This window comes from Camelus ferus, chromosome 2 (genome assembly GCF_009834535.1).
Source record: "Camelus ferus isolate YT-003-E chromosome 2, BCGSAC_Cfer_1.0, whole genome shotgun sequence".
In the NCBI taxonomy this organism is placed as follows: domain Eukaryota; kingdom Metazoa; phylum Chordata; class Mammalia; order Artiodactyla; family Camelidae; genus Camelus; species Camelus ferus.
This window is the reverse complement of record NC_045697.1, coordinates 40,010,657-40,031,514: the sequence shown is the minus strand read 5'-3', so window position 1 is coordinate 40,031,514 and position 20,858 is coordinate 40,010,657. Positions and strand designations below refer to the sequence as shown.

The following is a 20,858-nucleotide window of genomic DNA, read 5'->3' as shown; positions in this document are numbered from 1 at the left end:
AGATGCTGCAGTGAAATCTATCACAGGCAAAATACTGTAGAAATCATCACAACTATTTTCTTCTGATGTGCCAACAAATATTTTAGAAGAGGGAAATGAAAGAAACAAATTTTGTTTTATATCAAATCAAAAAGATTTGGAGTTAAGTGTATACACTTTTTTCAAAGATTCTTCACATTAATTTTGCAAACAGCCAGAATTTGGTGCTAAAAAATTCCAACCATTCATTGACTCCTTTTTATCAGTCTTCACAGGGTCATATAATAAATGTTGGAATGTCTGGATGCCAAATAAACACAGTTGGATTTTAAAAAGTGTTTAATGGATGTACTTTATTAAAATGGTGTTTTGAATGCAGAGATATGTGATTTTAGTATGCTTACAGTTACTCTAATACATACACTTAAAACAATGGTCCAAGCAGCAATGACATCAACTCTCTACAGAAGTGCTATGCATTCAATTAGTACTTTGGTAAATTGTAAAACAAATGTACATGAGAGCACTTTGGCAGAAATTAATGTGGGACACAGCAAACTGCAAGATTCTGTACAAGAATTCAGTGGAAGATGAGTCATTCTTGGAGCTGGAACAACACCATGATTTCACAGCCTGCAAGGCTCGATATGACCATCAATGGACTGTCTCAACCAACTAACAGCCAAAGAGAGCTGCCAGAGAGTCAAGCGGTCTCATTCCAAATGCCAGAACCAATAGGCAGATTATCACAGTCTGGCTTGTAAATACATGACTTATTATTTCTGCTGAAGTCATCTAGATAACTGAATCTAATAAACATAATAAAATGTAACCCAACCAAAATTTTATGTCACTTTCCATAGACATGAGTATGTGAACAACTGAGCAACTAAAAGAAAATACAAAGATATGTTTGTGATTAATGGTTCGATGCTGATGCTAAACTTTAACCATCCCTTCCCCTCACCCGCTTTGAAGCATTTTCTTATTACCATTAAATTAACTCCTTGTCCATTCTTAGAAAGGAAACGAAATGTCACGCCTGATACTGAAGAGTTAGCATAGATGAAGAGAGCACTCATTCTCTGCCAAGATTCATAAAAAAACTAAATTCCACTTTGAAAACATAATTAATATTTAAATTACATGCTAATAGTTCTTCAAAGTAAGTTTTTAAATGTTGCAACTTGAGAAATGTCCCCATCATAGAGTACAGAAATTCAAAACTGATTCCTCCAAAACTTTTTTTTTCCAGAAAAAAATGCATAAAACTTTGAAGCACTTAACACAAGGGTCTGTAACAGTTGATGGAAAGCAAGACTGTATTTATATTTGGATACATAAGGTACTTAAGAATTTATACTTGTGAAAAATCACAATGATTTTAAGATTATCTTGCCAAATAAATGTTGGCAAATAAAGTGTGGCAACACATTTCAGAAAGATGATTTATATACTACACATAAATGAAAGGCAAATATAAATACAACTGATTTAAGCTTAATTACATTAATGTAATTTACAGCATACCAATACCCACATGGTGATAACCACATGGCAAATTCACAGTTGTAACTAAAAATTTATATTCAGAAGAGTCCTTTTTTCCCCACTACTATTTGCATAATTCCCAGCAATAGACTTAGAAGCCTAATACAAGTATGCTTCTTTTATGGACTACAATAATCTGTAACTTATACTTCAACATTGTGGCTTGAAAAACAAACACCAGTTAGTCAAGGCTGACTAGTTTCGGGCTTTAAAAACTTTCAGGTGGAGCAGAGGAAAGTCCACCCCTGATCAATGCCTACGTGCCCCACAAATGCCTCTGTCACACCTGGCAATGTTTACAATGCATCAGTGACTCTTAGACCTTTGAACTCAACATTGTTCCACTCTTAGTTTTTAAAGTCACCGAGAGGAATAGCAATGTGAAGAATTCGAAGTAAAAATAAAATCCACAGCTTTAATTAATTATTTTTTGATGGAGGTACCGGGGGTTGAACCCAGAACCTTGTGCATACTAGGCACACGCTCTACCCCTGAGCTATATCCTCCCCCTAAAACCCACAGCTTTAGAAGGCCATTTTGTGCTTTAGTTTCCATTTGCTTGTTAGTTTGGAAATTCTCCATACTCCTAAGTGTAGCTTCCATATTTATGTCCCAAGACCTGACTCAGAAACAGCAAGAAAATTTTCCAGCTTTCTTAGTCTACCTTTGGTTCCTCACTTCCCAGGCAATGAATTGGAGACCATATTCTTTCTTGAAACGTTTTTCTTTCTTTCACTAAACTTTCTTGAAAAAAAAAAAAGCAATTTTTTTTTAACCACTTTTTTCCAAAGGACAGTTCCTGACTAATATAGGCAAGAAAACTCAGGATCTATTTTCTTCCATTCCCAAACAGGTGAGGAGAAAATGGGACTATTTATATTGTGCTCTCTTCTTTCTAATAAAGAAATGAAAATTAAAAAAAGAAAAAAAAAAGCCAACTCTGAAAACTAAGAGTTGAAGGTACATCAATGTTATCTTTCTGTTTTTTCTTTTGTTTCTACAACAAAACTCCATGTCATTCTTAACCCTTGGTATTTTTCTCACATCCTATTATTTTATATGCAGACACTACATAGCAATGTAGCTTCAACATGCTGGTCCTGTTCCTAGGTTTTCCACATAAGTTACCCACCACAGAATATCTCCTACAGCCGTTTTTAATCCTATTTCCTCATCTGCCAGTAACCATTGGTTCTCCACAATAAAACTTCCCTCAGTTTATGAAGAGTCCTTAGAGATAAACATATGAATAATTTAAAGCTAACTGGTGAAAGAGCTACATAGGATTGTTCCCTTTAATTTTCTGTTAGTCAAAAATATACATATGTACATACACCTACACATATAACAAATTTACACTGTCTGCAGAAATAAACTGCAGATACAATTCCATACGCACATTTAGAGATTCACATTTTAACAGCAAACTTATGCACAGATATAAGGAAATATGGTTTTACATTCCTCAGTTACATAGCAAGCTAAAAAAGAAGTTTTTTTGTTTTTTTTTTAAGATTTAGTCTTTCTTATGAGTCTAGAAAAAGGAGACATAAACCTCAAGATATGTCTGTAGCAATTATCAGTCAATGTAGGGGATTATTTTTACCGACAAATTATCCAACTTGCTTACTCTATAAAAAGCGATATAAACATACTATACACAGAACATAAAACATAGAATTGGAGATAACAAATGGCAACTTTATACAAAATGCTTGATACTAGCAGTATTTGACTTTGTGTAGCTTTGAGCAATGAACTCTCGGCCTGGGCATTCTTTTCTCATATAAAGGAACAGTCATATCTATGTAACATTCTTAGCTACAGAAAAATAGGAATGAATTGAGTAGGGGCAGTGGAGACAGGGAGACACAGCTAAAATACGTAAGTGCACTGTTGTACATATGTATACAGTTTAGCAGTGTCATGTTATCTGAATTGATTTCTTTTGCATTGTTACATTTACCAGTAAGTGATCCAGAATACAAAATATAGTAACAGAGAACTCAGTTTTCGTAATTACTCCTTGGTACAGTTATTTAAAATAAACACTTGCAGATAACACGTTGAGTATTTGTCAGAATATTAACTAGTTTTAAAGAACTTGAAGGCAAGAACCTGGTCAAACGAAAAAAGATCAGACATGATCAAAAGAAACTCATAGCTGCCTTAGAGTTTTAAAAATGAGAATTAGAATGTAATGGGGGCAATGATTAGTGTTTTAGATCAGGGGTTTTAAAAATTAGAACTTTCACACTCAGCAAGTGTATCAAAACCATTTTTCATTTGCTCACTCAACTCAGAGACTCACTCACAATAGCTGAATTACACATATGCTTAAACTGAGTATGTGCAGTTAGTTGAACATAAATATGGTGGGTATTTATGAAAAACTACTATGTAAGTGGTTACTAAGTTCACACTGATTTGTGTACTGGTCTAGTTAGTCCTAGGGCTACCTCGGTATGGTTGACTTTTTAATCTAATCAGTTTCTTGACACACTCAGTGAAAAACTGTTGCACAGAAACTCCAAGTCCCAGTCAGCGATCAGGCCCATCGTCCACTGGTGGCAAAACTTCTGCTGAACGAGAAACTGACTTCAGAGTTCTTGTATTTTCCCCAAGCACCAAAAGGCACTACTACTGCAGTGGTGTTATCTTCAGTACCATACTGTATTGCCTGCAAGGGATGGTAGAAAGGAAGAGAAACACAATGGAAATAAGAGTCTGTACAAAAAGAAATCAAACTTCCTCTGGAAGGCCAAACCAGTTTAACACCTAGTTACTAACACAATTATTTCACAGCGGTTTGTGCTTCTTTCACCGGGTATCGATGCCCACATTTTTCTACATTGCAGATAGAATCACTGATGACCCAAAATAACCATATTATCTGTATGCCACTGTAGCATTTTTGGCAATAGATATACCAGTGGACTAAGGTTCAAGATATGCAGCTCCTGCAGAAGAAAATACACGTAAAGCATTTAGCATAGGGACTAATACAGGATTCATTCGTAAGTGTTAGCTCTGACTTAGCAATTCTGCTTCTAGACATTCAGAATTTATTATGGAGCCAAGTGTAAAATTCATTGTAATACTAAAACTAAAACACAAGATTTCAGAGAAATCTCCAGCCAGTGGTGGCCCCTCCAGGCTGCACGGAGACCTGCACCTGGCTTTGTCCTCCTCTCTTCCTCCTATCTGAGACTTTTTAAGCAGTCTGCTGTGTCACCTGTTCAGTTACTGCATGGGCCGCTTCATTGGGATCATGGCACTGGTTGATGAAGTCACAAATCTCTTGACTGTTCACCATGAAGTTAATTCCATCTGTAGTGAGGACCAGGAAGCTGTCATCAGCATGATGTAGCTGCAATCAGAACCAAAGGCACAGGATTATAAACCAGACTCAGCCTTAGAATAATCTTCATAATTCAAAGATTTTCTCTGTTTGCTGAGTGGTCATCTGTGTTTCTGAGCTTGCAGGCAAACAGTGTAAAAATGGAAGACCTGTATTTAGGGCAAAAATAGCAACACTGAGCATCAACTGCGGAGGACAAACCTAACATTTACTTAGTAATGCCACAGAGGAAGAAACCAGATAGCCAAATGCTGACAGGCAGCATGAGGTAATGACTGTGAGCACTGTTTCTGGAGCCAGGCTTCCTGGGTGTGAAACCTGCCTCTATTTTTCAGCTGGGCAAAAGTAGGTAAGTTGAAATCTACATGCCCTGGATTGGTTTTCTCTGTAAAATGGGGGTAGGAGTAGCTATTTTGACCAGAACACATAGTCACATAGTCAATCCCTGTATAAGTATCTGTTAGACGAAATGAATATTAAGTGGGACATCTGTAAGACAAAATTGTTCAATTAATTAACAATCATTTGCTGCCATTACTTGGAGCCTACACTACAACATGCCAGGTACTCGAGCAGGCTGGGGGTTGCAGAGGGGAAGGATGAGCTCACCCTGGGTGGACACTGGGGGAAGTATAGCATAATGGGGGCTATGATTAGCAGCAGGCAAAAGACGTCACAGAAATACACGTGGGGTGGTTATTTAGCTTGGTGGACAAGGGAAGTCAGGATCGGCTTCCAAGGAAAGGCAACGCTCACGATCATGTGCAGGTCAGGAAACACTGGAGCACCATGCTTCCAGGCAAATTCCACAGCTGGGTGCAAAAAAAAACTGGTCATGTACATTAGGCCAGAAAGGAGTATCTTCTTTTATCTGAAAAGTTTATCTATCCTTCCATAAACCGCTTCTTTATAAAGTCATTTTGGCTTCCGTTGAGGCTTCAAAGTAAGCCCGCAGTTGGAGACAATCCTGCACTCATTTCGTGCCTGAGTATCAAGTGTTTCCAAGTCCCCTCCTACCTTAATCCTCTTTGTTTCAGGTTCTGCTATCACACCACTGGTTTTAAGATCCAAATCTCCAAGACTTCTTGTCATTGCAAGCCTGCCGTTCACGTGAGGCTGTCCCAAACTATTCCAAGCTACAAAACCCCCACATTTCTTGATCCTGGTCAAGAAAAAGTGAAAAGACTATGATGTAACACTCAAAACCAAGGGACGGCTAAACTTCAGCATGAAATCAGTCTAAAACACAAGGTTTCATTTCTATCTTGAACTATATAAATATCATCCTCATAGAAAGATTGATCAGTGGAGGTGGTTGGTACCTTTCTTTTTCATCTTTTCTTTCTGGAGTATGGTCAATGGTCAGCTTCATGGGTTTTCCTTTTCTACACAAAATTGCTCGGCTATCCCCAACACTGGCCACAACCAGTTCAATACCATCTCTCAACAGGGCTACTGTTGCAGTAGTCCCAGAGGTCAGAAGGGTTGCTGCAAACATTATGAAAAAGAATGTAAGTCTGTGATAGTCAAATGACTGGATATGGAATTTTTGTTACAAACGAAAACACAGGTGTGTTAAACTAATGCAAAATGTATCTTTCTAATATAACTAGAGCTATGCAAATAAAATGCAAATGAACTATGTAAGTAATGGCATGCAGAGAAAGAAGTATTTAATTCAGTAACAAGGCTCCATGCAAACAGAAAAAGTTGCTAACAATTTGGTAAAAAAAAAAAATGCATCACTGTTTCCAAATGGCTTTTATTTATATAAACTAGAGCTCACCTGAATTTATCATTATGACACCTTTGTGTGTACATCAGTTGTCAAGATTAAAAATATGACATTTTAATTAGATTGGCTAATCTAGGTCTACAGAGCCCATTCAGGCAAGCAGACTTTTCTATAATCTATGCACTTAGGTTCTCTCTTCCATTTCTTTATCCTATCCTGTGAAAGTATGATCAGTTAATAGGCTAAAATATGCCAAGTGCATACCATTTACTCTTCAAGTTCTATATTTTATATTCTTTCCTTCTACAACTGTTTTAATTCTACATATGCTCACCAAAAAAAAAAAAAAATCCTAAAATGGTTAAAGGTTCACATTCTTTTCTTGTTTATCTTATTTCTCTCTAGACATGAAATAAAGTTACAGCCATCATTATATTGGGACAAAGTCTAGAAGGCCAGGAATGAAATTCATTCCAGTTTCCCATAAGCTTGGTGTAGTTCACATTTTTGATTCCAGCAAGATCTAGTACAATTAGTCTGTACCCAAATGCAGGACAGCACTGCCAAGTGCTCCTGCTGTGGTCATGCCCTGGGCCCAGAGCATTCCAAGAATATTCATTTCCTCTGATTAATAACAAAATTACACGTTACTTGGCTTGAGGTCGCCACTGTTTCCCCATCCAACCCAAAGTGCATTTTTCATTTATTTATCCCAAAAATGTCTGTCCTAAGTTCCTTAATATTTGTTAAAAATTTTGAAGGTGCATTGAGCCTTGTCAAAAGTGAAAGAATGCTATGAAATTATGGGCTAAAAAGTAAAGCAAGTTGGAAGAAATTGAAAAAGATAACTTATTTTAAAGCAGGTATTATCTTCAGTAACATGGTTAATTCTTTAAAGCATCTAAGTGAAATATTCAGGTGATCAATTAAAGATGATTCTGACTTCAAAGGTGGATTTAGTAAAAATGAATTGCTGCTGATTTGACCATCTTTCCAATATTTTTAAAGACAATTTAAACAACATCAGCAATGCATTTTGGAAAGATATATATGCATATATTTTCCAATCAGATCATTAAAATGCCTGCTTTAATCAGAAAAATAACGTGGAAAAAATATGAATAAACCCTGTTTAATCTTTTATATCCATGCTGAATTTACTTTATTGAGAAGTAACATTTATAGTTGCACTATCTTCCCATTTATCTCTTGATTTTGGAACTGTTGTGCCAAAGTAGTAATATCTTGGCAATGCTAAAATATATTATATATTGTCATCGTACAACACAAATATTTTAGTGTAAGTATCAGTGATGTTTAAATTACAAATGCCAACTCTTGAGTTTCCTAAAACACTTTGCAAGGGAATCTTCACAGTTTAACCACTGTAATCTTTTTGAATGATTGGAAGAGCCAGGGAAGAAAACACAGGAATTTTACTCAGATGCTACCTGTCTAGGGAGTTTGGTATTCCTCTCATTTGTTTAAACTGTCAACAGTAGCTTTGGTTTTAAAGTAGTTTTTAATTGGCTACATCAAAAAGAGTTAAAATTTCATAAATGAAAACTTCAAGTTTAGCCATTTCGGATTATAATTCATGGCTTTGCTGCCTAGGAATTTAAAAGAGCTTGAGTTTTCACTAACCCAATTTCACAGTTCCAAAATGCCAGGATTAATGGGAAAGTTTTTAAAACTATTGATCCTGGTTTGCTAAGCATCTAAGGATATAAATATTAAATCAGCATTTATTGTCGTTTAACATTGAACATGGAAGTAAAAATTCTCACTTTTTTCCCTAACAACAAAACTATAAAACTAAGACATCTTTCAATAAGTTCTTAACACTCACTGGACATTTTCTACTGCAAGTCATCTCAACTAATGGGACAAAGAGGATGTGGGAACCTTCCCGTAGTCCAGGCTAGGAACCGCTGGACTCCATCACCTGGGACAAAATTAAGCAGATCTCTCTTTCCACTGAAGCCCAGCAAATAGTGTCCACGGGCTCCAGGTCTAGAGCTGCTGACCAGGCACAGTTCTCTGCCACAAATAACACGCACAGAGGCAAATAGGAAATTCACCCAGGAAGTGTGCTCAAACATTACAAACCTGCAACACAGGGGAGGATAGAAAAAGAGCTGCAAAATAAGGGGAAGGGGTTTTATATTGGTGAAAATTTCACTAGCAAATTACATAACATTCCAGGAGATGCCAAATCAACGATTCCAAAACTCAATTTGCCCAAGTTGATGGTATTTTGTAGCTGAGTCTCTTTTTTTCATCACAGAGTAATACTTACTAGTTTTGTGGCTTCTCCAGGTAGGAAAAACTACATACAAATGCATGTGTACCAAGACACATATGTGGTGACACAGACATACATCTACATACTCACACACACACCCATGTTCACATGCACATGACACTCACACTCAGTCTTGAAGAGTAAATCAGTACCTTTACTGAGTTGAAAACAATGCACTGTAAATGTTTGTTTTCAGTATCAGAATTGTCCCAATAACAAAAGGGAAAATTCATGGGTATAGCAGTGAATAATTCATATCTGACAAGCATATTAGAGAAGACATAAACTACAGTATACCACCAAATTACTGGGATTTAAGTACATATCAGGATGGAATCAAAACACCTCCTATACTGGATACAAGAAGTATCATATTTGTTAATGGTACTTAATGCAGTGATTTAGTATCTAGAAGGCATCTTTTGAGTAGAACAATTAATTTGTTTAAATAAAGGCTAGTAAGGCTCTTGAGCTCTAATGCATGTTTACAATTTTTTATAATTTATAAAACAGATGTTTCTGCAGCTCTTTGTTTCCCCCAGTGTTGCAGGTCGATACATCAAAAGAAAAATGATCAAGATTTTGAATAGCAACATAAAGAGTAAAAGCTGTACTTTTCAAGGTATAATCCCCCCCCAGTAATTATTCAACTGTGTAAACAATAATATGTATGAACCAATACAGTTTCAATACTTATGAAAAATGGGTGTTCTAGACATGTATGAATCATAAACAGTAAATCGAAGTACCGAGTTGAAGCAGTAACAGCACAATAAGAATACCCGCGGTCCCTATTTTTTTACTTTTGGCTGCCTCCAGCCTAAGAAGGGTAATCAAAAACATTGCATTTCTAACACTGGTTATTTTGTAGTTTATTTAATTCTTCCATTAAGAGATCAAGTAATATGAAGAGCATGGAAGTTTCCAATGAGACTCACAATGCTGCCACCAACGTCTCCCACTCTGAACGTCAGAGCAAGTCTTCTCTTTTTGATCCATTTGTCTCTTGGGGAGCTTTGTTGCTTTCAAATCTTAAGCAATCTAGAAACACTTTGAAGAGTTTATAGGATATAATCTAAATTTTCTACCATCTGCTTTGTTTTAAGTGACAATTTGTTCATAAACAATAGACTAATGGGATATCATTTGAACTTACTGGCTGGTTTCATTAACTGTAAAAACACATATGACTGGCATAAAATGAATATAAAATATTCAAAGATGATGATGAAATTAGCTATTTGTACATAAGGATAAACTCAAAATTCATCAACAACAAATCAATTAAAAATAGCCAGCAATTTCTTAAAGGCTGTTTCTTGAAAAGTGGCATTCTGATTTTATTCTCCTCAGACTACCCCCATTTTAAACTGAAATTGTAAATATTTCAAATGCTAATGAGAAATAATTTGAAGTATTTTATGCAGATATAACAGCTTTGGACCAACATCTTGAAAAGATGAGCATGTTTGATTATTTTCACTCTGTTAAGAAAGCTAATACCATATGATGCGAGGCGTTCTTCCCTACCTGAAATTCCACCATTAGTGATTCATTCCTGTGATTTAACCAACCTCTTTTCAGGTTTCCCCAACTGAAAATTCAAATCCTTCCATAAGTGATAACTCATTAACATCTATAAATTATATTAATAATTTGGTTAAGTCAGCTATAGGATGATCAAGGAATAAGCCATAATAACTTTGGTGAGAAAGAGCAGGCAATGGAGATCAGTACAGTGCAAATAATTACTGAATGAGAACCTTCCAGAGTCTCTGCAGGGTGCTGTACTCTGGACAGTCATAAATGAGTAAGCCATGGTCCCTACCCTCAGGCTGTTCACGGGAAGGGTTCAAGGAGGGCAAAGGAGCTGATGCCAAGAGAAGATGAAAGAGATTGGAGAGGGCAAACTACTTACTTCAGTTTTATTTAACTAGCACTGGTCCTATTTATAGCTATGCCAGAAAGAATATTATCCACTCTTACAACACTGATACCACTTCAGTTCTTACTAAAACCTAAAAAAAAGTTTTTAATTTAAATAACTTTGAAATCTTAAGTGGTATACTTTTTTTTTAATCCACCAATTGAAAAGTTAAACAACATATAGCATTCTCTCTTTCGTGACTTTAATATATTTGATAAAATAAGCCCCAAATATCAAGACAATTTTTGCCATCTTTGAAAGCCATGGCAACTTATTAAGAATAAATTTTAAAGCTGTTCTTAAAGTACTCATTTTAAAAAACCACACAGACTAACTGGTCTATAAGAATACATACAAAATAAGACTTAAGAATAACAATGTCATAACAGACCCTTTCCTTTTCTTTTAGTAACATCATCCTGTCGCCTTCCATGATACTTGCAAGCAATTGGCCATTGAATAAAAATTTCTGAATGTCTTATGAAAGTTCTCAGATTATTAACTCAAACTCTATGACAGAACTAAGTTAAATACATCTTCATTTCATTATTAAAAATGAAGTACATTTCTATGATTAATTTCTTTGCACAACTGACTATGTGAGAAAGGTATCTTTAGAAAGTTTCTTTTAAGGTAGGCAAGTTAAGTAAATTCCTTCCCTAAGTTCAAAATTCCCTTTAACTGTAATTTATTACTAAATAAATGAAATAAGTCCTCTCACATTTTATAAGAAATCTATCATTGTTTTAAGCATCTTCGTCAATTAGATCCTTTACAAAAGGGTTGACTGCAACTATGAAGGGGTTAACTTTTTTTTATTATTGGCCACGTTCCTATGATAAACTTGAACATTCTCGTCTGAAAACCTTGCCCAGTAAGCTCTACCTTTTACAGAACAACTGGGGCACACCACCTGCACTACAGCCCATAAACGTTGCGGTGTGAGATACAGCCGACCTGGTTATGGATGAAATAAGAGCATTACCAATATTCAGAGTTATAAAAATAAACCTATAAGAGAGTTTGAATGTCCTCTTTGCCTTCATATGTTTTACCCATTAGGAACAAGAACAGAATCCTATGCTAAACTTTACCCTCTCTCAACCCTTATTTTCGTAAGGTGAGGGGCCAGCCAGAAGGGGAAAAAAATATCCAAAGGCATGAAGAAGAGAAAATGGGCCTGAATAATCTATAAACATGAAAATAAATCCCTGAACAAAGAGAGTGGACTCACTCAAACACTCTTCTGAGAAGTATGATGATGATAAGGTTCTCGAAAAGGGGGAGGAAATACCTCTTAAGATGGCAAATAGAGTCATCTCCCCTCATCATTAAATATGCTCGTGAGAGAGGCCACAGTGGGTGCCAGGAACGTCCTAGCCCTAACTCTGCAACTGACCTTTTACCTCTCTCTGAGTTTCAGTTCTTTATCTGTGAAATGGGGAGAATTTCCATCCCTATGCAATAAGACTGTAAATTATAAAAAAAAAAAAAAAAAATTGCTGTGAGGACACTTTGACCTCCTTTAACAAAAGGATGAACCAAACACAGACTAATTGTATTGCATGATTCATTTTCAAATTAGTTACGAGGTCTATATGCATACATTTAAATGGTGCTGCAGCAGCTTTCAAGATTAAAAGCAATAAATTTGGGGGCCTGCCGACTAGAAAACATGAGCTACATTTTCGTGAAATACTTTTGATAAATTTAGTCAAAATCAGAAACATTTTACTTTCAAAGTTTAAGGACATACAGTACACAAATTCTAAAATTCAGCCCTTGTGTTTAACAAATAAAAACAAAAATATCACTAGTTACCACAGGGAAGCTGCAAGATCAAGCTTTTTTTTAAGAAGTGGAAGAAAAAAATACCTTCCTTCTAATTATACAAAGTAGTACACATTAGCCATTGTCCTTTCCTACTTAGGACCAATTATTGCAATTTTCTTCTTGTCTGGACAATGACCCCTTGGCTAGATGAGATTACCCTGTAGTGTATTTCAGTACTTGCTCATCAGATTCATCTAAAAAAACAAAAGCAATAAACTCTCTCATTGTATAGACCTCTTGTCCATAAAATGAGCAAACAGATTTTTAATTTTTTTTTTACCTTTTTAAAATTGAAATTCAATATCAGAATCATTTTGGAGCTTCGATTTCTAAAAAAGAAAATCTTCAACATATTTCATTTAAAAGTGAGATACTACCATTAGTATTGATTCCAAACAGCATTTAAAGTGATTATTAAAAAAATCATTTTCAATATAAGCGTCCTTACAATAAGCTTATTTTAAAATTCCCACCCCTAAAGGGCTTAATTAAATTGTTTCCTTTTTAACCAAAATTCCCCAGGACCCTAAGGAATGAGATTGTTTTACTTACCATCAGCAGACAGGTGGGCGTGCCTTGCAAAGGCTTTATCTATTTCTAGAAAAGCCAAGGTCAACACAGTTTCCAAATTCTCCTCCTTAGGAAGCAAATCCCTTTGTGGAGAGGAAAAAAGAGCCCCAAACAATTATTTTTACAATAGATTTCTCCCCTTCCTCTTGGTCCCTCCAGCTAGCAAAGTCATTCCATACAATGGACATAGGTGGCCTGCCTTTCAGATGCTTAAAATCCACATATTAATGAACCAAACTGAGAAAGAATCAGGCACAAATATGTCTTTAAAAACAATAAAAAGAAGTCTGAAGGGAGGTGGGGGTATAGCTCAGTGGTAGAATGCATGCTTAGCATGCACAAGGTCATGAGTTCAATCCCCAGTACCTCCAATGAAATAAATATAAATTACCTCCCCCCCTAAAAATAAAAATAAATAAATAAATAATTGCCCTTGAACATTCTTTGTTCTTTATTAAAAAAAAAAAAAAAAGAAGAAGAAGTCTGAGTGTCCCTCCATCCTTAAAAAATTAATCCTCACTACCACAACCCTGAGAGGTCAAGACTTCCTTCATATTAATTAAGCCACTGAGTTCCCTTGTGGAATAAGGCAAAATATACATAAAGCAACTGATGAACAATATGAATAACTATGCTTGAGAAGAAGAAATAGTCACATGGTCATAACTTACATGTTCTCCCAGTTTTTTTCAAATTTTTGGGCTAGAGGTAATCAGGATTATTTTTTAATGGAGGCATTAAATGCTAGGCATGCACTCTACCACTGAGCTGTTTACCCTCCCCTCCTTGTCCTCTCCATCTTTTAATTCTAGCAGTGTGATCCTCAATAACACATTAATAATAATAATAATTGCGGTAAACAAACTTTTTAAAGAGTGCCAAAACCCCTTCATTAAATGCATTCTTCATATTCTAAAATGAATCATGTAAAGCTATTTTCAACAAGTATTCAAAGATATTCATACCACCTGAAATTACTATTTATTGAAGCACTATATGCCATGCATTGATAGGAGTAAACACTTCTCATAGATTTTCACAGCATATGAGATCGGGTACTTTATTACGTTAATTCACTTGAAATGATCACGAGTCAAGTGCCGTTGATTTTAGTCAATGCTCTCACCAAGGGAGTTGTTAAAACATACATATTTCTGAAATGGTAATAATCATCAGTAATAGACCCCGGGCCTGAGCTACTAAAACAACAGAATCAAAGCACTTAAATAAGTACGTTAAGAGTGAACATCTCAGCCAACATGAAAAGTTTAAACAGAAAGCACAAGGCAAGATGCATAGAGTGAAAGCCATTGTACGTACAGTATGCACTTCTCCATATGGGTGTGACAGAAATCAGCAGCCGCAGGTCCGCCGTGGCCATCGTACACCGCAAAGTACAGGACCTCATCTGTTAGCTGAGCAAAGTCAAACCGGTCTTCATTCTCTTTTCGTTTGCCAGTCTGCGAGGCGCAGCCTACGTTTGCCAAGCTGATTTTGGGAATTGGCTTGCCATACTTGATGCTGGGTGGCAGTAGAATTGGTTCGTCAATGCGGTTATCCCAGATGCCAAAATTATCCCACGTGGATGGTCGCCCGCTACCATCAGGATCAAACCGAGAGCACCTGGGCTCTGAAGTGGAGCTGTGGCACGTAGGCGTCAACCACCTGCCCTCCTGCAGCAGGCGGGAGCAGAGCAGTGCTCTCTTTCTCACCTGGTTCCCACCGCTTCTAACCAAAGTGATTAAGGTAGCTGTTGACATAACTCAACTCCAGGGGACTCGGTAATGAGGGAGAGGTCAATAGCGCAATAATGGACGGTCTTCCAGAAAAATGATGCAACTGAGTAGAAAGAGAGACAGAGAGACTCCATCGGTAATTTCAAATATCATTAGCTATTATCAAAAATGAAGGCTGTAAAGAATGTGGCACCTAACAGCCTACTGCTAAGAATAGTAGATCAAATTCACCTACCCTATTCACGAGTGTTTAAATTCTATAAAAAAAAATTGACAATGTGCACATGTCATATAGAACAAGTGCTTCTCCAACTTTAACCTACAGTCACCTGAAGATTTTGTTAAAACGTAGACTCTGATTCAGTCTGTCTGGGGTCAGGGCTGAGATGCTGTATTTCAAACCAGCTCCCTGGTGATGCCAAACTGCTGGTCTGGCAGGCCCACACTTTGAGTAGCAAGAATTAGAAAACAGATGTAAATAAATACTCTTCCCTTCATTAACTCCATTGCTCTGAAGAAAAGGTAGGGATAGATATTAACAATAACAAAACTTCTTACAAGAGTTAGAAATAAGAAAAAATAACTGGTTGTTAGATATTTATGATCGTTCTGTACTCAAACAGTGCTCAAGTTTAGCAAAGATACAATCTAGGATTGAAGTTCTGTTTGTCTTAAGATTTCCCCACTTATTAACTTTACATACTTTATTACTATGTTGATGTAAACTGGTTCACGCAAACACTCCCAGAGACATAAGGATAAGCCAGTTCTGATGTGTGTGATCTCAGAGATTGGGTGGAACTGCATTTGTGACAAGCAGCACTCATTTATGAGCAACTGGTCTATATATTTACATTAAAAGCTGTAATTCATCAGAAAGCCTCCCCTGGGTGTTAGCAGGGGAAATTCCTACACCCCGGCAGGCTGTGTTTCTGGTAGTTTGCCATACAAATAAAGTTCTAAGCAGAAATTCATTTGCATAATACTTTGTTCTGTTATGAATTAAAAGCCAACTTGAAAAGACAGCACAATGTTAGATTTAATAATCCTGGTGGAGGATATATAGATGTTACATTATTCTCCACTGTGTTTTTTTTATTTCGTATTTTTATTTATCTCAACAAAAGACGAACTTGATAAAAATGTATCCTCTCAAAAAGCATACACACACACACAAAGCCCAGCTTGAGTGCATCTATAAGAAAATACACCTCAGATTCATTTTCAAACAAATTGTCACAAATCAGTCCAGCTGTGTGTAGAAAGGGCAATTCTTTCAGTAAGTAAAGCAGGAGGAAAGGATGAGGTTCTAGAGGAGGCCCTTAGGTATCTAAGCAGCAAAAGGCATCAGAGCCCTGTCTTCACAGCATTTAGAATGAAGATGACTTCTGGAACAATTAATGGATCACGAAAGACTTAGGAGGCCATCCCTTCTTGGCCTTTTAGCTAATATCATGTATTAAAGACTGAAACTCACTTCTTTTGTGACAATATTGGAGGCAGGGAGACATACTCTGGTTATCAAGTATCAAAGGGAAGCAACGCATTCCAGTACAAAAAAAGAAGTGTTTATTCCTCTGCTTCTGTTTGAAAGTTATATTTTGTTCATCAACAAAAATTGTGTCAAGTAGAAGTGAACTTGTGGAGAACTTTCAAACTATAATACAATCTAGCAAGTAAGAGAGCTAAGTGCTAATTACTGATTCGCAAAGCAGCTTTATACCATATTGAAAAGAAAAAAGTTAAATATGTTTATTAGAAAACATTCACATCTGAAGGGTGCACCAGAAATTAGCAAAGTGCTATTCTTTCGGCTTCAATCTCAAAGCATGTATACCATAACTAGCCTTGGGCCATTTTTGCCGTCACACACCTACTTTAAACAAGAGTTCTAGAATTACAAACAAATAAATGTTGAGTAAAGTTTTTCTGCAGCTCTTCTAGGATACGCTTGTCTTTTTTCTCTCTCTCCCTAGCTTCCAAAAGTAAAATAAATAAAACAAAACAGAGCTGCATTCATATCAGGGAATATACAGCCCCTGGAAATATTATTTAAGAGCTAAAAAAATGCAGTTGTGCAGTTTCTCTAAGCCTGCATAAACTAAAATCAGTCTTCAACCTGGCCTCCTTCCTCACTTGTTATCTGCATGATCACCTCAGAAAGTAAGCAGAATAGTCACAGGAAAACATTTACTTTAAGGCATACCATTGACATGGATGAAATTTAACCCAGAGATACAGCTAGTTTACAAAACCAGGTCAGCACCACTTATGCAAGCAGGGGAGTGTCTAAAGAAGTGGTTCCATCCAGCCAACTCTCCAGATGCCCATGGAAATGACTAGGCACTGGTTAGCAGGTAGAATTTATAATGTGGGGGGAAAAAAAGCCTTCAAAAATATCAGTGTTCTTTCTAACAAAGAATAGAGAACAAACTGACAAACAACTAAGAAATATTTTTATCATGTGTCAGTTCAGCAATTAAAAATTAGCATGCGTTTATCATTCTGCAAACCAAAAAAAACGGTTATTCAGGAACTCTTTATGTCAATCTCTCAATCGGAAATCAAGGCTAGCTTATTTTTGTTTTAACGTTTGTATTCAATCTTTGAAAGTCAAAGTAATCCAAAAGAGTCCAAGGGCAGAATTCTGCTTGAAAGCTATTTGAGGACACAAAAATGTCAGAGCAAAAGTTAAATAAAAAAAGAGTGGGAACACATTATGCCTCACATCATATTCTTTTAGCAAAAATAAAATTTAAAAACTATGCTAAGCAAGAAAATAAAGATAAGCAACTTGATTGGAATTTTAGCTACACAGCAGATTATTTATATAAGCAACCTAACTATACTGATAATCACATACCACTAAGGAAAAGAATGGATAATCTTCAACCTCAGCCAAACTGTTTTCCAAATTCCTTTTTATTCCCCAATCAAAACAAAATACATGGATCACAATTAACTTTAATCCCATGAATAGTTTAAAATGTGTGAGTGCGAGCATGTATATATTCTACACACACTGTCAATAAATAAACCCTGAAAACACTTTCCTTATTTTTTGGGGGGGGCGGGTAACATTTTAACATTAATCTGTGTGACCAGGCCCCCCCCTCCCTCCTCCTCCTCAGTGCTTTGGTTAATCTGATACTTTATAAAGTTCTGACACAGAACTCTGACTGTTGAACAAAGTTGACTCCTGATTTCAATACTGACTAGCAGAGAGGGAAGTGGGGCAGGATTCCAAGAGGGTTAAATGCTGAGTCCACAGAAGTAGGCATAGATTCCACATGGGAGCTCTAGTGAGAAGCCACATCCTGAGAGTAGGAAATCTCAGGTGAAAAGCATCACAGGAAGGGGGAAAAATGCATTTGATTTGTAGTAAATTTTTGAAGTATATACATGATTTTAAAAAAAAGGAGGGGGATGGTGAGGAAAAGTCACAGGTACACCTACAAGACTGCTATGCCAAGTTTACATTTTCATCTTATTCCAACTTTATAATCCTACAAAGGTTTAAACACCTCAGAGCTGTCCAAATATATTTTTGGAAAAGGGAGGCACTCATGGGTCTCTGGCAGAAGGGTGCACTTGGGATTTGAGTTAAACTGCTCTTCACTGTTGAAAGCAGGTCAGGAGAGCAGTTTATTGCTGTCATGTTAAGCACATGCCAAAATCATTCAGGAGTTTTAAGGATCAGTACTACTGAAACCTGTTTAGATTTATCCCTCCAGCAAAACTATTTAAGTTTCATATAACTATCCGTATCTGTCCTTTATAAATTGGCATTCAGGTATCTTTACATCAGCAACTCCCACAATGGAAACACAGGTAATTTTAATATTCTTAAAATATTTCTTTAATGACTCTACAAAAAACAACCAATGCATCCCAATAAATTCAAACGTGACAGAACCTCCAGGATGTATTTCAGGAAATTTGGACTCCAATATCCTCTTTATTCGTACCCTGCTAGGAGAAAGGGAAAGAAAATGTACTAGTCTACATGAGGGAAAACACAAAAACAACAACAAAGACCTCAAATGACTTCCCTTAGATTTGATGTGAACATATGTTTTAATGTGTGAATAGAGAAAACATGGGAGTAATAAAAAATATTCATTATTCTAATTCCATAAATATCTTTTAAAACATTTCAGTTAATGTGGATACAACTCACAGGCCATATTCCCAATCTTCATTTAAGAAGAATTTTCCCTTACAGTCTATACTACATCACCCGCACTTCTCCCCTCTTCTTTCCTCTTCTCTAAGATTCCTGTCAAGGGAGGTGCCTGTGTCGGTGGTCAATAGAAAGTGACTTAAGGTTGCAAGAAAAAAATCATCAGCGAGAACTCACTTCTGAAAAATTACAACTGAGATATTTTATGACACAGTGGTGCACTCATTTTTTCCCCCTAGAATTCTATGACACCATTTCTGTTTTTCAAGGCCATTATAATTTGTCATTTTAGCTGCTCTTTCTGAAACTGCCGACAACCTCGTTCGTTCCTCCGCCCTGGAGGAGGGTGCAAGGGACTGAAGAGGCCTTGCTGCACATTTCCAGTCTGAAGTTCAGAAAGGCCAGTGGAGCTTTAGAGACTCCAAATTCCCGGGCTATTTCTACCCGGAGTCTCGTTTTTGTCACCTCCTATGAAATCGCTAATCTACAGAAAGCGGTTGCTAAAAAGACAACAGCCAGAGGCCTTGAGATTACGATTGTTCTGGCAAAGCAAAACCCACGTCCTCAGATCGACACCAGCCAGGTCTCTGCATCCTTCTCTATTCCGATCCCCTGAAAAGCTCACCGTTGGACAGTTTGGGATCCTGGGCTGGGTTCGCTAGAGGTGACAGATGAGTGGCCAGTGTGGACCTCGGCAGGAAGCACACCCTCCCGTCCGCACAGAGCGCGGCACTGCAGATGGCTGGGTTCTCCGCAGCACCTTCCGCCGCGCGGTCTCCGCCTCCCAACCACCCTCTCCTCGTAGATTCCGGGTGTCGCCACGTCTCCCTCGGCCCGGGTGCAGCTGCAGCGGCACGAGCCGCTGACCCGCAGCATCCTCGGGTCCGGGGATTGGGGCTTCACTAACGGGAAACGAGAGCGGGCAGCCCCTGCCTCCCGTCCACCGTCCCTTCCATGTTCCCTTCCCTCCTTCCAACCAGGCCCACAGCACTTGCTCGGCACTCGCCTCAAGCCTGCCGTCAAATTCAGGCCGAGCGGAGTCTCCGCTGGAAATGCTCGCAGCCCGTGCTCAGGCAGTGTGGGCCCCGCCCCGCCCTGCTGCTCCAGACCTCAAAAGGGAAGAAAGCGGCGCACAGCGAACTCAGACACGGACCGCCGGGCTAAGACTGGAGGGGCTGGGGAAATTAAACCCACATGTCCCCTCCCCTCCCTGGGGAGGCCTCCTCCGTTCACTCTCCATCCCGCGGACCAGGACTGGTGGGATGCGACCGCTCCTGTAAATAATACTATAAACGGTCACCAAATAAATGAAGTGCACTCTCCATGTTCTTACCTCGTGATGGTAATGTCCCTGAAAAAAAAATTAATTAGCTAACGGAGGGCGGGAAAGGGGCTTTCTGTAAATAAGATTGTCTTCTCCTATGTTTCCAGTCTCTGGAACAAGCAGTTAAAACAGCCACTGGCTCGTCTCGGAAATTCTGGAGAATTTTTCGTCTCCAGATAGAAAGGGGAAGTCTGTTCCCGCTGACTGACGGCAGCTCCGGCCATTCTGCGCCTGAGGAGGCGGCGGGCCCGCCGCCCGGACCCTCGATCACAGCCAATCACAGGTTCCGATAGGACCGAGCCTCCCCGCGAGGGCTGTTTGACTTGGCTGACTTTCAGCCGCGCACCGTAGAGC

At 37.7% G+C, this 20,858-nt stretch overlaps 1 protein-coding gene across 2 annotated transcripts; it reads right to left on the bottom strand.

Moving 5' to 3' along the window:
• Positions 1-305: 305 nt before the first annotated feature.
• On the bottom strand, positions 306-20,680 carry PPM1K (protein phosphatase, Mg2+/Mn2+ dependent 1K). 2 transcript variants are annotated; one of them, XM_006175472.3, is made up of 7 exons: positions 20,514-20,680; positions 14,582-15,100; positions 13,244-13,344; positions 6,214-6,379; positions 5,909-6,053; positions 4,766-4,900; positions 306-4,210 (listed from the first exon to the last, which is right to left on the bottom strand). In XM_006175472.3, the coding sequence occupies exons 2-7, from the start codon at positions 15,019-15,021 to the stop codon at positions 4,079-4,081; spliced, it is 1,119 nt and encodes a 372-aa protein (XP_006175534.1). In that variant the 5' UTR covers positions 15,022-15,100; positions 20,514-20,680; the 3' UTR covers positions 306-4,078. The 2 variants fall into 2 exon arrangements, with proteins under 2 accessions (XP_006175534.1, XP_014406779.1); XM_014551293.2 differs by lacking the exon at positions 20,514-20,680 and adding an exon at positions 19,806-20,480.
• Positions 20,681-20,858: the final 178 nt, after the last annotated feature.

Excerpts from the sequence above, each read along its gene's own strand:
- PPM1K (XM_006175472.3), bottom strand. The coding sequence starts at position 15,021 with ATGTCAACAGCTACCTTAATCACTTTGGTTAGAAGCGGTGGGAACCAG. Across the intron at positions 13,345-14,581 it reads CATATGGAGAAGTGCATACT|GGATTTGCTTCCTAAGGAGG; the intron begins GTACGTACAATG and ends CTCTCCACAAAG. Across the intron at positions 4,901-5,908 it reads CTGAAACAAAGAGGATTAAG|CTACATCATGCTGATGACAG; the intron begins GTAGGAGGGGAC and ends TTCTGATTGCAG.